Source organism: Stegodyphus dumicola, chromosome 2 (genome assembly GCF_044657685.1).
Source record: "Stegodyphus dumicola isolate Sdum_Otavi_A_Nest chromosome 2, ASM4465768v1".
Classification (NCBI taxonomy): Eukaryota; Metazoa; Arthropoda; class Arachnida; order Araneae; family Eresidae; genus Stegodyphus; species Stegodyphus dumicola.
Window position 1 is genome coordinate 179,645,888 of NC_140769.1, and position 13,881 is coordinate 179,659,768.

General features: G+C 32.8%; 1 protein-coding gene across 2 annotated transcripts in view; it reads right to left on the minus strand.

Moving 5' to 3' along the window:
- The window catches only part of LOC118206091 (uncharacterized), a 167,196-nt gene that overhangs the window by 66,602 nt on the left and 86,713 nt on the right, over positions 1-13,881 (minus strand). For both annotated transcript variants that reach the window (XM_085811479.1, XM_085811480.1), the window contains exon 7: positions 9,598-9,619. In XM_085811479.1, the coding sequence (XP_085667605.1) occupies positions 9,598-9,619 (22 nt within the window). The remainder of the gene's footprint in view (positions 1-9,597; positions 9,620-13,881) is intronic.

Genomic DNA, 13,881 nt, shown 5'->3' on the forward strand with positions numbered 1-13,881 from the left:
AAGCAGGGCTCGGGCTCAATTTAAGCTCTGGAGAAAACTGATGTATATTTTGAAAATTCTGAATATTTTGAGACAATTACATGGGGTAAACTCTTACCATGAAAATATTACAAATACATTTTTAATTAATTACATAGCTAGTTTGCTTTTGCTAAGAACTGTTTCGTAAATGGTGCTTTATAGCAATATACCTTGCTTATTTTCCACATATAATAAATGGCCGAAATGGAACTTTATATCACAGCAAAAAATAAAAATGCTTTATTTTAACCCTATCTCATAAATATAATTAAAAAATATTACCATTATTTAAATGAAATTTATCAATGTTACAATGTTCTAAAAAAAAAACTGTCGAAAAATTCCTAGATCTCGGAATTAAAAATTTTCTATAGAAACAGATTTTAAAATCACCAAAATGTTAAGCCAAAAGTTGACAAATTAAGAACAGTTTAATTAAAGAATTCACATCCCAAAAAATGAAAAGTTGTTTAAGAGCTCTTCATTCGAAAAAATGAAATAATTTCGAAATATTTCACTTCTTGCTCAGAAACTCGAGTATCCAACCATTTTATTAGAAATAGGAACAAATTATAACCCATGAACCCATTCAAAAGTTAACCATATTTGTCTACAAATCGCCAAAAACACTACTCCAAAATGCTAATTACCACTCAAAATGGCAGCTGTAAAAAACAGACAGAAATTTCAGATGATTAAAATTAAGGACTTTCTAATGATTTTGGCCGAAATTAAGGACTTTTAACCCTCTCAGTGTTACGGCCATAAAATTCTGCATAGAAGGCTGCCTTCTATATTCATTATACATGAATATTTCTGCTAGTTTTTAATGTATCCGATTTCAATTTGGATGTATATTGGAAGAAAAGGAATCAAGGTACAAAACGAGAAAGTCATTTTTTAATTAAAATCAAGAAAATATCACTTTATTCATGACATTTTGAGGAACTTTGAAATTTCAGGGCTAAACCCGTAACGCTCGGACAGTTAAGGATCAAAAACAGTACTTTTAAGGACTCCCAAGAACCGTACAAACCCTGTATGTGTGTATATATATATATATATATATCAAACTACTACTACTATAGTCTAATATTCACACAAATAATTTAAAAATACAAAATCTCATGGGGAGAACAAATAATATACACTGTAATTAATTATAAATATTTTTTCACATGCATTAATTACATTAGCATAGATTAGCATTTCTTAGCCAACTTTAATTGCTACAAATCATATCAGTCACATGATACATTAATTTATGTTAGACTAGGACTGTTCATTATACATCACACTAGTGCCAACTCATGATGAATAATAGCTTTAATTTACCTTCAATATAACAAATTTGCTGTTAAATACATCAATAATTAAAAAAACAAAAGATAATTTCATCTGGACTACCTAATAACATTTTGTAAGTGCTATTTTATAGTAGTATAACTCATAAACAAAACAAATGTATGTAGATTTCAAAATTTTAAACTACTTGAACCAATTCTGAGAGCTTTAAAATTGCATTTCTCTTTCAGTTGAATTTTATTTTCATAGATGCCAACCTTAAAATATGAAAAACTGGGAAGTTTCCATACTGCACAATAATGCCACTTCAAAAGAACTTCAAATTGATTATTCACTTTTAAGCAGATTTCTGACACAAAAAATATTAGTATTTAACTACATATTTAAAATTTATGTTTTTGGCTAATTTCATTTTATAATTTTCTTACACTTTCATATTGAGCAAACCCTGAATAAGGAAGAAAAGCTTTTATTTATACACATAATTTTAAATAAAATAAAATTAATAACCATGATAAACTTAGAAATGTACTATACAGTAATATAAAATAAAATTAAATATAAAGATTACCTGATTAAACTTTAGTTGAATGTTCATAAAAAGTTTTACAAATGCCTGCTATAGATTAAAAAAATTCAGAGCAAATAAACTTTAATATGAAAATTATGTTCAAAAATCAATATCTGCTGTTCTATAAAATTTGCCTAATGAAATTTCATTAATTCAAAAAACTTCATTTATTTCTGGGAAACATTTTCCTCAGTAAGGGCTAAAAATAAAAAACCAGGAGCTTCTGTGATCTACTGATAAACCATAAGAATTTGCAACTATAATTTTTCAATATTCATGAATCAGTTTACAAGTTGGCAACAAAATATAACTTTATTTTATACTCTTTAATATGAGAAGTGTCTGAAGTACTAGACTGCAATCTGAAACTTTTTTATGCAAATATGCGACTAGTATTTTGTAATTCAGAAAGTTCAGCAATTTTATGATTATAAATACAAATGAAGTAGTCCCAAAACATAAGATTTTATTGAATCATGTAAGCACCATTTTCTTCTGTTACTTTCGCCATCTCCCCACTAGGTGAGGATCTCCCAAGAGGGCAAGATCTATAATAGAAGGAAGGTGTGACACAAAATATTCCATCTATATCAATAAGTCTTTGTCTCACAATCATCAAAATATGCGGCCCAGCATTGTCACGATGAAGCACAATTTGGTGACTGGTCACTTCTAGTCTAGTCTAGTCTGTGCGGCTATTGCCGAAATGTCGCACGGCTGCGCAACTTGTCCGGCTCTTGATAATAAGCCCGAAGGGCACATGACGTTGCAATTTCTTGACAAATTTAGAGAGGTCAAAGGTGATTACAGGGGGCGACCATGCGTCACAAGGCCTTTGAATGGAGCGCGCATCAAGAAATTCGCAAAGCAGGAGCCGTGAGGATTTGTGTGATATGTTTGTGTTGTATCATCAAAGAAGACACAGACAAAATCCAACAATTTCAATCATGACATCTGAATTAAAACATTTCATAATAATAAACATACACATACGTTATTACATAAATACTACGGTAACGTGAAAAGAAACATACAAATTACAATTGAGAAATAAAATTATATACACTATATACAATATATACAAGAGCTGTGCATGCCCTTCATGAAGATTTTACGTGGGGAAATTTAAGTCCCTGGCGAGGTGGGCCGCGAGTGGTCTTAACGAAGCATCTTCATCAAGAATAACATAATCCAAAACTTTAAGATCAGTCATGTGGTTACATTCCTGAGCCTTATTAAAGAATTTGTTATTTGCATTATGCAGATACGTCTCGACGGAATCCATTTTCAGGTCACGGTGTAGAGTGTGATTAGAGACATAATAATGTGCATTAGTTATCATTCTAAGAACTTTATTTTGAATAATTTGTAACTTATCTATCTCCTTCTTCGGAACAGTTGCCCAGGTGGGAGAGGCATATGCAAAGATAGGTCGTATGATAGAATTATATATATATGTCTTTTCCTCTTTAAATCTAATCTGGAAGTCGCAGACAGAAGCGGCGTGAGACTTCGTATGACTCCAATAGTTTTGCCTCTAATACAGTTAATATGGTCTTTCCAGAGGAAATTTGAACAATATTTTAGTCCGAGGTAGGTAGCGCTTTTGACAACAGGCACTACAGTGTCAAAGAGCATCAGCTGTGTTGTCAAGGGATGATTCATTTTGTTTTTCTTAAAGATTAGTAGTTTGGACTTGTCTGCATTGATTTCTATTTTCCATTTGGCGCACCATTGTTCCAGCTTGGGCATAAATCTCTGCAGTTTCTTTACGGCAAAATTCGGTGACCCAGACTTGACAGCGAAAGCTGTGTCATCTGCGTAGCACCCCATAAAGAAGTTTTGATCAAGGTGTTCAGCAGGTAAGTCTGCTACGTAAAATAGATAAGAGTACGGGCCCTAAAATAGATCCCTGTGGGACCCCGGCCTTCACTTGTTTCGTAATAGATTTACTTTCTCTAATTTGTATGTGGAAAGTCCTGTTGGTCAGAAAAGAATAAATAATTTTAATCAGCACATCACTGAACTTTAAGCTGATTAACTTGTAAATAAGCCCCTCATGCCAGACGCGGTCGAACGCCTTCGCCACGTCTAGCATGAGTAAGGCAACATATCTCTTGTTGTGCAAAGCACTGCCAATGAATTCATTGAGTCGCACCAACTGCTTAGTCGTGGAAAGTGCTTTTCTAAAACCAAATTGTTCGAGAGGTAGTTTATCCATGTGAGGCTGAATATGGCTCAGGACAATTCGTTCAAGTATTTTACCCATGCTGGGTAACAGGCTAATGGGCCTGTACCCTTCCGTTTTCGTAAGATTTTTCCCCGGTTTAGGGAGCACCATCATCTTAGCAGATTTCCAGATTTGCGGAAAATAACTGTTATAAAGACAAGCGTTTAGAATGCCTGTAAGCCGGTTGACCATATTAATCGGCAGCCATTTAAGCGCCACATTATTTACATTGTCCTGCCCTGGGGCCTTCCTGCTCCTGAGTTTTTTGATGATGTTAAGTATTTCATGGGGCAAAGTGAGCTCAAGATGACTCTGCGTATCATAATTATCAATCCAGTCAGAAACAGTGGAGTTTACTAAGGTAGAAAAATCCTGATTAGATGGTGAGGTGTTCTGGGTAAACTGCTTTTCAAAATGTTCAGCAAGCGTGTTACATTTTTCACTATTAGGAAGTGCAATCCCATGCTCATGATAAATTGGTCTGTTTACAGTATTCTTATTTTTTAAACGTCTTACAAAAGACCAAAAAGAACTACTTGGCTCATTAAAGCTTTCTATCTTTTCGTCCCAGAGATCCTTACGGTAAATGCTGATCTGTTTTTTGATCTCTCTACTGAGCCTATTCATTTCTTTCTTTGTGTTTGGGTCATAGGTAAGGTGAAACCTCTTTATGATCCTGTTCCTGTCTCTGATAGGATTTTTAATTCTAGTTGGTAGTTTATTTGTGATGTGCTTTCTAGGAATCTTTCTGGTGGCCGCATCATAGGCGTTTTGTATGTCTGTCGTCAGCTGCCTCGCAGCACGCTCTATGTCATCAGGAGTGCGTAACATAAGGTTTGTGCGACTTTCTGAGAGTATTTCATTAAATTCCCTCCAGTTCGTCGTATTGATAAGCGCTTCCATGACTTCCTTAGTCGTACCAAGAGTCGCAATGACTGGGCAGTGATCCGAGTCCAGATCCTGTATAACCTCTAGGGCGAAAGACAGTGAGATGGTGGAAAGGAAGATGTCAAGTATATCACCCGTATTTCCGTTATTGGGCAAATAAGTGTGCTCACTCGGCACATGTAAATAAACCGGGTAATTATTTATGAATTCTGACAATTTAATACCGTTGTTATTAGTCCTCCTACAATTCCATTCTTGATTCTTAGCATTTAAGTCACCCGCAAGAATGAATTGCTTGTTGATATTCAATATCTTTGATAAGTAATCGACATCGAGAATATTCTTCGGAGGATTGTACATAGCGTTAAAATACACATTCCCGTAGTGCGGCAGACGGACAGATACAGTGACTAGCTCGTGTCCATTAAATCGCTCGTCGTTAATAAGGCATGATTGTAGGGAGCTGCGGACAAAAATTGCGACCCCCCCACCTCGGTGACTTAGTCGATCGCATCTATAGCAAACATAGTTCGGAATTTTCATCTGGGTACTCGGCGTAGCAAAAGTCTCCGTAATCATTGCCACGTCAATATCTTGACCCCTGAAAAAGTTAGAAAGTTCCGTAATTTTATAAGCAATGCCTCTAGCATTCCATGTCATGATCTTAATAGGAGCAAGCGTAGGTCTAATTTGACCCATTAACAATTGTAGAGGAAGTTTTTATCTCCTGATTATTTTCTTGAATTCCTCTGACCTGCTGTGAAATTTGAAAACCAGCAGTTTTTATAACGGAAACGAGTTCCGCCAGGTCAGTGAAGACTTACTTCGCTTCACTTAAAATGTCTGAGTAAAGTCCAGAGGACAGCGCCTGCGAATAAGTTTTGTTTTCAATAACCTTACTGGGGAAATTGATTGTTTTATCTGTTTTCTTTTCGGGAATTTCTCACACCCCCTGTCACTTCTAGGTGTTTTGCTTCAATTTATGCTTTCTAAACTGCCACTGGTAATAATAATCTTTTGAATGTATTGTCTGAATGCTTGGATTCCTTTGTAGACCCACCTTACACAAAGCATTACTTTTTTGGAATGCAGCCTCCCTGTCTATGTTACTAAAGGAGATTCCTTTTAGCTTATTCCATGACCTTTATAGCAAGGGTGTTCAAACTTGTCAGTAGAAGGTGCATGCTAAAATCCAAGAATTTGAAGATGTTACAAAATAATAAAATAGGTTAAGAATAGAAAGAAATGTTTGAAGTATAAATTAATGAAAATATCATGTTTTTATGCAATTAATGGCTTTATTTATAAGTATCAATGCAAGGTTCTTATTTCCCCTGTTTTACAATCAAGCAAATATGCTCCTATAATACACAAACTTAAAATTATAATACAATGTAAATGAACGTTCTTTTTTGACGCAGAAAAAAGAAGCATTTTCTTCTGATTTCCTCTCCCCTACTTTGTAATAATTGTTGAATGCATTAAGTGGTATATTGGTGTACTTAATTATAGCAAAGCACACTAGGGCTATCTGCTTAAGGGGGAATGCCTTCGTGGAGGACTTTCTAAGGAGGACTTTTTTCTTTTAACTGGCTCGTATACACGTTACACATTGGGAAAACCATGAAAACGTCCATGCAGCCAGCTCGTTCGCGGGATTCGAACCTCGGACCGAACTACCAGTGTTCAGCGACTTTACCGCTCGGCCGCTGGTGGGCTGAATGCATTAAGTAGATGCAAGCAGAAACTGAAAGAATATGTAACAACCTTTACATGTACAATAACATAAAAATTTGTTTAATTGAATGATGAATAAAAAAACTAATTTGAAAACCAGTTCCAATGTTTTTTTTTTGGGGGGGGGGAAGAAGAACTCTGGAAAGAATTAAAAAATATGACAGGACAGCGTGTGCTACTGTGAAAGTGCTATTTGGGAAAGTAAAAATTACTTCTAAATAAGCTCTCAACCTTTCAGATTTTTTCAAAAAAAATTAACTTTTTTCTTACATAATTAACATGATAACCATATGATCTATGTAATTAATATAATGACCCATAATATCCAGTTGAATGTCAGATTATGAACACCTCATTTCACAAACAAGTTAACTGAAGAAAAATGGCTCAGATCACAAACTGTGTCTCATGTTCGAACATTCAAGTTGGCAACCTATGATTTTCGGACATGTTCTGAGGCATATGCCAAATAAATAACAATCAAGAACTTCCGGAAACATCATTATAATATTTTTCATTTACAAAGCAACAAGTGACCTACAGAATTATGAATTCAGCCTAGAGGAAATTATAGCCAGACGGCATTACCAGCAAAGACTTTTAGCAGTTTTTTTGTTACATATGAGACTGCGCCTCTAGCCAAAACTATGTGCTAAGAAGTTAATAATGAACATGTGGAATGATTAATGGATTAAATTCATGAAATGAAGTTTCACTGCATATCGAGATCGAAATTAACATTAAATAAGTGAATTAATTCCTTAGCTATGAATTGGATTATTAGCCTTTTGTTTTGTATAATAAGTATAGTAAAATAGTAAGTATCCTCAGCTCCCCCAAATCTAAAAAATGATTTGAAATTCTACAACTAAAAACAGCCTTTTTTCATCATTTGAATCTTAAGAAATTATTATAAGCCTTAAATTAAAACTTTGAAACCCAATTTAGAAAGAACAAACATCCAATTTTTCATCAAATTGTTAGCTTTTTTGTGGCTGTACACAGTGTAGAAAGAAGAGTTTCCAATTCTGCAAGATCATTGCACAGACTTACTGTTCGGGAAACATTAGGGTTATCTACATCTTCTAAAAACGTTTTTAATTCTAACAGCCTCTTTATCATCTATTATGTACTTCCCCATCATGTTGCTCAATCAATAATTGCTCCTTTTCTTGCTCGCGTTCTAAAAATGGCATCACTTTTGGGAATCTTAGCTTGCTATTACTGCTTGCTTAAATTTAACAATGAGATTTGTAGCATTTGATGCATTTTGCAGCCATGGGCTCCTTTTTCTTGTTGTGAATTATACTACAATAATGCCATCTATGAGCTGAAGAAGTCACTAAATGAATAAGTTCACCGAATAATGGCAAATATCACATCCATCATACTCCCTTATATTTATTTATTAATATGTCAATCAAATGGAAAATAACTAACTACTAATGCATATAGTCCATAAAAATATTAACTCAGTTTGTCATTACTTTGTTTTCCAATTCATTTTTATTTCATTTCAAATCAAATCTGTCCAACAAAAAAAACTGGAGTCGATGTGTTTTTAGCAACTCCAGTTTTGACTCCTTTTACGCCCAAATCTGTCTAACTCTGATTCCAACTCCATGACTCTCTCACCACAGCCATGCATTAAACAAGAACTTGTGACATCCATGCCAAGGAGAGGGTTTTTTTTTTTTTTTTTTTTTTTTTTAAGTTGTTTTGTTGTTGTTGATCATTCCACAGTCTTTCTTTTGGTGAAATACTTCTGAAATCATTAATTTTTTTCAATTAACTTTAATTTCATTTTAAATTCAAACTGTTCCACAAGAACTGGAGTCTGAGTCGACGTGTTTTTTAGCGACTCCAACTCCGACGCCTTTTACCCCCAAAATCTACCAGACTTCAATTCCGATTCCACAGCCCTGCTCAAAACCACCAACAACGTTTTTCTCATAGGCTTTATGCCATGGACGTAGGAAGTAAGATGGAGTGGCCCTAACTGGTTTCCCCCATACACTGCTTTGAAGCACTGGTGATCCCTTTGAGGTGACCAAAACATTGGGTCATTTACCAGCAAGTTCAATGGGTTTTCACATGGTTGGATGTAAATATTTAGTAATTGCATCGTAAATACACATATAAATGCATATATTTTCATTTTCTACAATATTTCAGTCCTAAGTATATGAAAAGAATACATTTTTAAACAACATTTCATTCTGAATGGAATTAAATGCTACACTTTTCATAGAACAGTTTGCTTAGAATGGTTTAATTTGAATGGAATATTTTCACAAGTTTTCCTTAATTACATTAGGAAAAAATTTTAAGGTAATTCAATTTTATTCTGTTAAGTATTACAAAAATTAAGATCAAAGTTTATTGTATTAATATTAAAATTATGCACAATTTCTTTTCTATTTAGAGCTTCATCCTAAAATACTTTCTCAAATATGGCATGATTTTTTAGCTTCTGAGGCATCTTTTAAATCGAATAGTCCATTTCAAATTAGAGCACCTTTTATTTTAATAGTGAAATACGTTAAATAGTACTTATTATAGTACTTATCTGAATGATTTTTTAAAACTTGTAACTGAGTTATTATAAAATGCAAGGGGAATAATTCTTTTAATTATACTTATCAGATTATTTTATCCTTAATTTCAACAATACATATTATAAAACTCTACTTTATTACATTCTTAAGTACACATCTCATAGAATTTGCTTTACAATAACTTTTAACAGATTGCTAACAACTTAACAATTGTTAAACTTAACAATTTAAGCAAAAACAAGGAATATTAGTTCAAATGCAAAACAATTTCAAACACTTAGGCTTACCTTGCAACAGCTTATCAGGCATCTAAAAAAGAAAAACATTTTAAACCATATATGACAGAAAAACACAAACTTCTAAATATATATATATAGGAATGAGCAGATGCACATTAACATAAAAGTTTGCCTATTTCCTTTCTTTATTATTTTTACAACATTTTTCTAAATTGAAATAATTTGATAAGGACATCAGAAATCATGTTTACCTGCATATGTTAGTAATCAGAAAAGAATCCCTCATGTTGTTTTGAATTAAATATAAAATAAAAAAAGGTCTCTTAACAATAAAACAAGCAATTTTAATTGTAAATAAATTAATCTTAACTAATACATGTTTGATTCTTTTATTTAATCTTTGCATATTTGAGATTGCTTATTCGCATAATGAATTAATCACATAATAAATTTGAGAATAAGCTATTCTCAAAGATGTAAACAGATTCAAAGCAATTTTTCTGGCACTTAAGATTAAATGAACTTTACTACAAAAATTTAATTAATGAAATTTAAGTAATATTAATATAAATTAAAAGAGGTTAAATTGAAAATAAACTGCTTTTTCTAACACAAAATTAAGCTAAATGACATCACTTTACAGATAATGAATAATATTAATGAGTTTAATTTCAGTTTTTACTTTACTTTTTAAAGAAAAAAAAACTTTTTTTTTTTTTTTTTTTTTTTTGTTGCTATGAATTATTTTTAAATCTCTAGCAGTTAATAATTAAACTGCACTTAAACACTGCTAAAAAAAGATCTACAATGACAGTGTGATTTGAAGTATTTCAAATTTGTTATATGTATCCATAAGTGAATAGGAATATTTTTAAAATAATAACTATACATTAAATCTTTTTTAGGGGCTAAGAGGAGAAATTTTCAACTTTTTATAAAAGCAGACATGAACTATTCCAAATTATGTGAGTTATCTTTATTTTCATAAAATGAAGTGGCACACCTTGATGCATTTAAAGAAAATTATATCAGTATAGAATAACTTTCATGCAAAATTTTAATGTGTCAATAGCAATAAATAAATATGTATGAGGGTCAATTGAAGTTAATATCAGTTCCATAAATTTATGAGTGTGTGTAATGTTCAACAAAATCAAACACTTAATGATCGAATTTCCAGAACAAATCAAATAAATGCAAAATAATTAAAAACCTGTTATTTTATAAATCAACCTGCTGATTACAATAAAAAATCACCAAAACAGGTGTCTCAGTTGATTACATGGTTAAAATGCATGAGAAAATCAAATATGTACAAAATTTCTGAGAAATGACTGCAGTTAGAGATGAAAATTTTAACAGATTGGATTTCACAAAAACACTAAGCATTTATTACACTCACTGATGGAAGAAGGTTCACAACCCTTCTCTAACTTGCTTCTGATTGGCTAAAGCAGTGGTGCACAAACTTTTTTCGACTGCGACCCCTTTTGCAGAGAGAAAATTTTTGGCAACCCCAAGAGATAAACGTTCACAAATACGATGTATATTTTGCACATTTCTTTCGTTTCATCGAATAAAAACATCATTATATCTGACTCATATTAATTTTATTTATAATTTTAGGAAAATACTTTTTGTATAACACAAAAATCAGTAAATTGCCCTTTAATGAGATGTACATGGCTGCAAGTTTCTAATTACCTCATCCACGTTTGGATGTATGTTGCTAATTGCAATTCGCATATCATCTTCAGGGTTTAAACGCGAGCGGTATTTAGTTTTTATTGAAAATCCAGTACTAAATCCAGTTTCACATAAATACGTTGAGGCAAATTGTATTAACACTCTGATGCCATTCTTGCATAAAATGGGATTGTTTTTCCATGGATAGCCAAAATGTTTGGCAAGGCTGAGTCTTAAATTGATTTCAAAGAGTATAATCACTAATTAGATTTATCAATTGCTCTTTCTCACTAATTTGAAGAGTTGAACTGTGTATGTGAAGAGTTGAACTGCGAATTCGGTGTGTAACAGTTAAAGGAAAATGGATCACGAATCCAACAAAATCGTTTTCAGGAAAATCCTCGAAAAATGTGATTAGAAATGATGTTTTTAAATGTAAATATATTTATATTATTTTCCTCGATAAAATCGTTAAAGCAAGGGAACATGTCGATGTTGTTTTTATTCAGTTCAGTTTGCCAGAGACTAAGCTTATTCTTAAAAGCTTGAATTTTACTGGCTGAAGTTATGATAGTTGTATTTTCACCCTGCAAGCTCAAATTTAAGTCGTTAAGTTTTTCGAAAATATCAACTAAATAGCTCAGCTTCCCTAGCCAAACTTCATTGATATAATAACTTGCCAATCTATGTTTCTTTTCGATTAAAAACATGTACACTTCATTTCTCAAATCAAATATCCGTCGTAGTATTTTCGCACGTGAAAGCCATCTGAATTCGGTGTGTAACAGTAATCTCTCATACGTTGAGCCCATCTCATTGCAAAGTATTGAAAAGAGACGGCTGTTGTGGCTGTTGCATTTAATGTAGTTAATTGAACTAACAGCGTCTTGTAATATGTTGTGCAACTCTTCATCCATATCTTTTGCGACAAGAGCTTGCCGATGAATCACACAGTGATTAAATACCATATGAGGTGCCACCTTCTGAATTAAGCCTCCGAGCCCTTTATTTGAACCTGTTAATGCTGCCGCACAGGTTCAAACCGCAACACAGTTTGCCCAGGTAAGGGACTTTGTTTCAAAATATTAATTTATTACTTCGAATATTTTTTCTCCAGTTGTTTTTCCTTCCAAACTTTTGCTACATAAAAACGTTTATGTTATATCTTCATTAAAAATAAACCTAACGTAAATAATTAGTTGTGAAATTTTAGTAATATCGGTAGTCTCGTCCAGTTGTAAAGCAAATGCAGATGAATTTTGTATGCGTTTTATGACTTCTGACTCGATATTTCGTGACATTTTGTAAATCCTCTGAGACACGGTATCTCTTGATAATGGTATAGTTTTTAGTTCATTTCTATATTTATCGCCATGCATAATTGATGTCATCTTAGTTGCTGCAGGAAGGATAAGGGATTCTCCAATTGTATGGGGTTTCATTGTTTTTCCTATTAGATAAGAAACTTCTAAAGAAGCTCTAATGCTTTCTGAGGCATTGTTGTAAATTTCTTTAAATGTGCACTTTGAACTTTCAGATTTTCAGCTCATCTTTGAAAAAAAAAATGGCATGTTTTTTTGAAGTTCTTTATGTTTTCCAGGTGTCTTTTTAATTTAGCTGGTTTCATGCTCTCATTTGCTAATTTTTCGTTGCAAATGACACATATCGGGAGTTCTTCATCATCAACAACACAAAATGTAAAACCATACTTAATAAGTTCCTCATTGTATTTTCTTATTTTTTTAGATCGGGCATTTAGTTCAGTATTTTGCGACTCCTCATCAGTATTTGTTCGTTTGTTAGCTGAAGATGTACCTGGTGTACGTATTACCCATTTATCCCTTATGAAGATAGGGGTTAAATTATTTAAACTAAAACAAATAATATATAAAATTTTATCATTTTTTATTTGATAAATTCAATAAAATTAACAGTCTTTCTCTAATGATAGTACATACCTGATAAAAAAGAGTAGCAAAGCCCGATAAAAATATTAAAAATCATAATTACACAACTTCACATGATAAAACTCGAGGATAAACTAAAAACAATTGCTGCCCAACTGCTACATGCTACAACTTCATGCGAACACTTCACGTCGTCACTCTGACTATCAGATACACTGCGAACCTCGCCATCTGATTGGCTGATCACGGAAGCGAATTTTTCCTTTTCCCGTTGTCCTAAGGATTTTATTTTACTCTTGATATCAAGAATCAAGGAAATGTATTGTACCTTTTTATTCTTTTCAAAACTTTTTGAATGTTGACTCCTCTCTCAAAATTTATTTCTGGCTCTTTTTAGACACAAAATTTAATTTAAAGACTTTCTAAGAGTTTTTTTTTTTTCTCATGCGGAAAGCATTATCTGAAAAGCTTTTATTTTTATAATTAGGCTTCAAAATTTTCCCTTATTAGATGAACCCCTCTTTTGATGTAATTATTTTATCTCTGATGGTGTGGAGTTAAAGGCCTAGTCTAGCGCACTCCGTAAATCAACTTCCTTGATCCTCTTTCCCTGCGGTTAACGTCTAGTCAAATAGGTGCTTTTCAGTAAAAATGGCGAATTACCGCGAAGAGGGCGCTATCTACCGGAGTGAAAAACTTGCGTCTTCACACTTTACATACATTACAGTCAAAGAAAGAG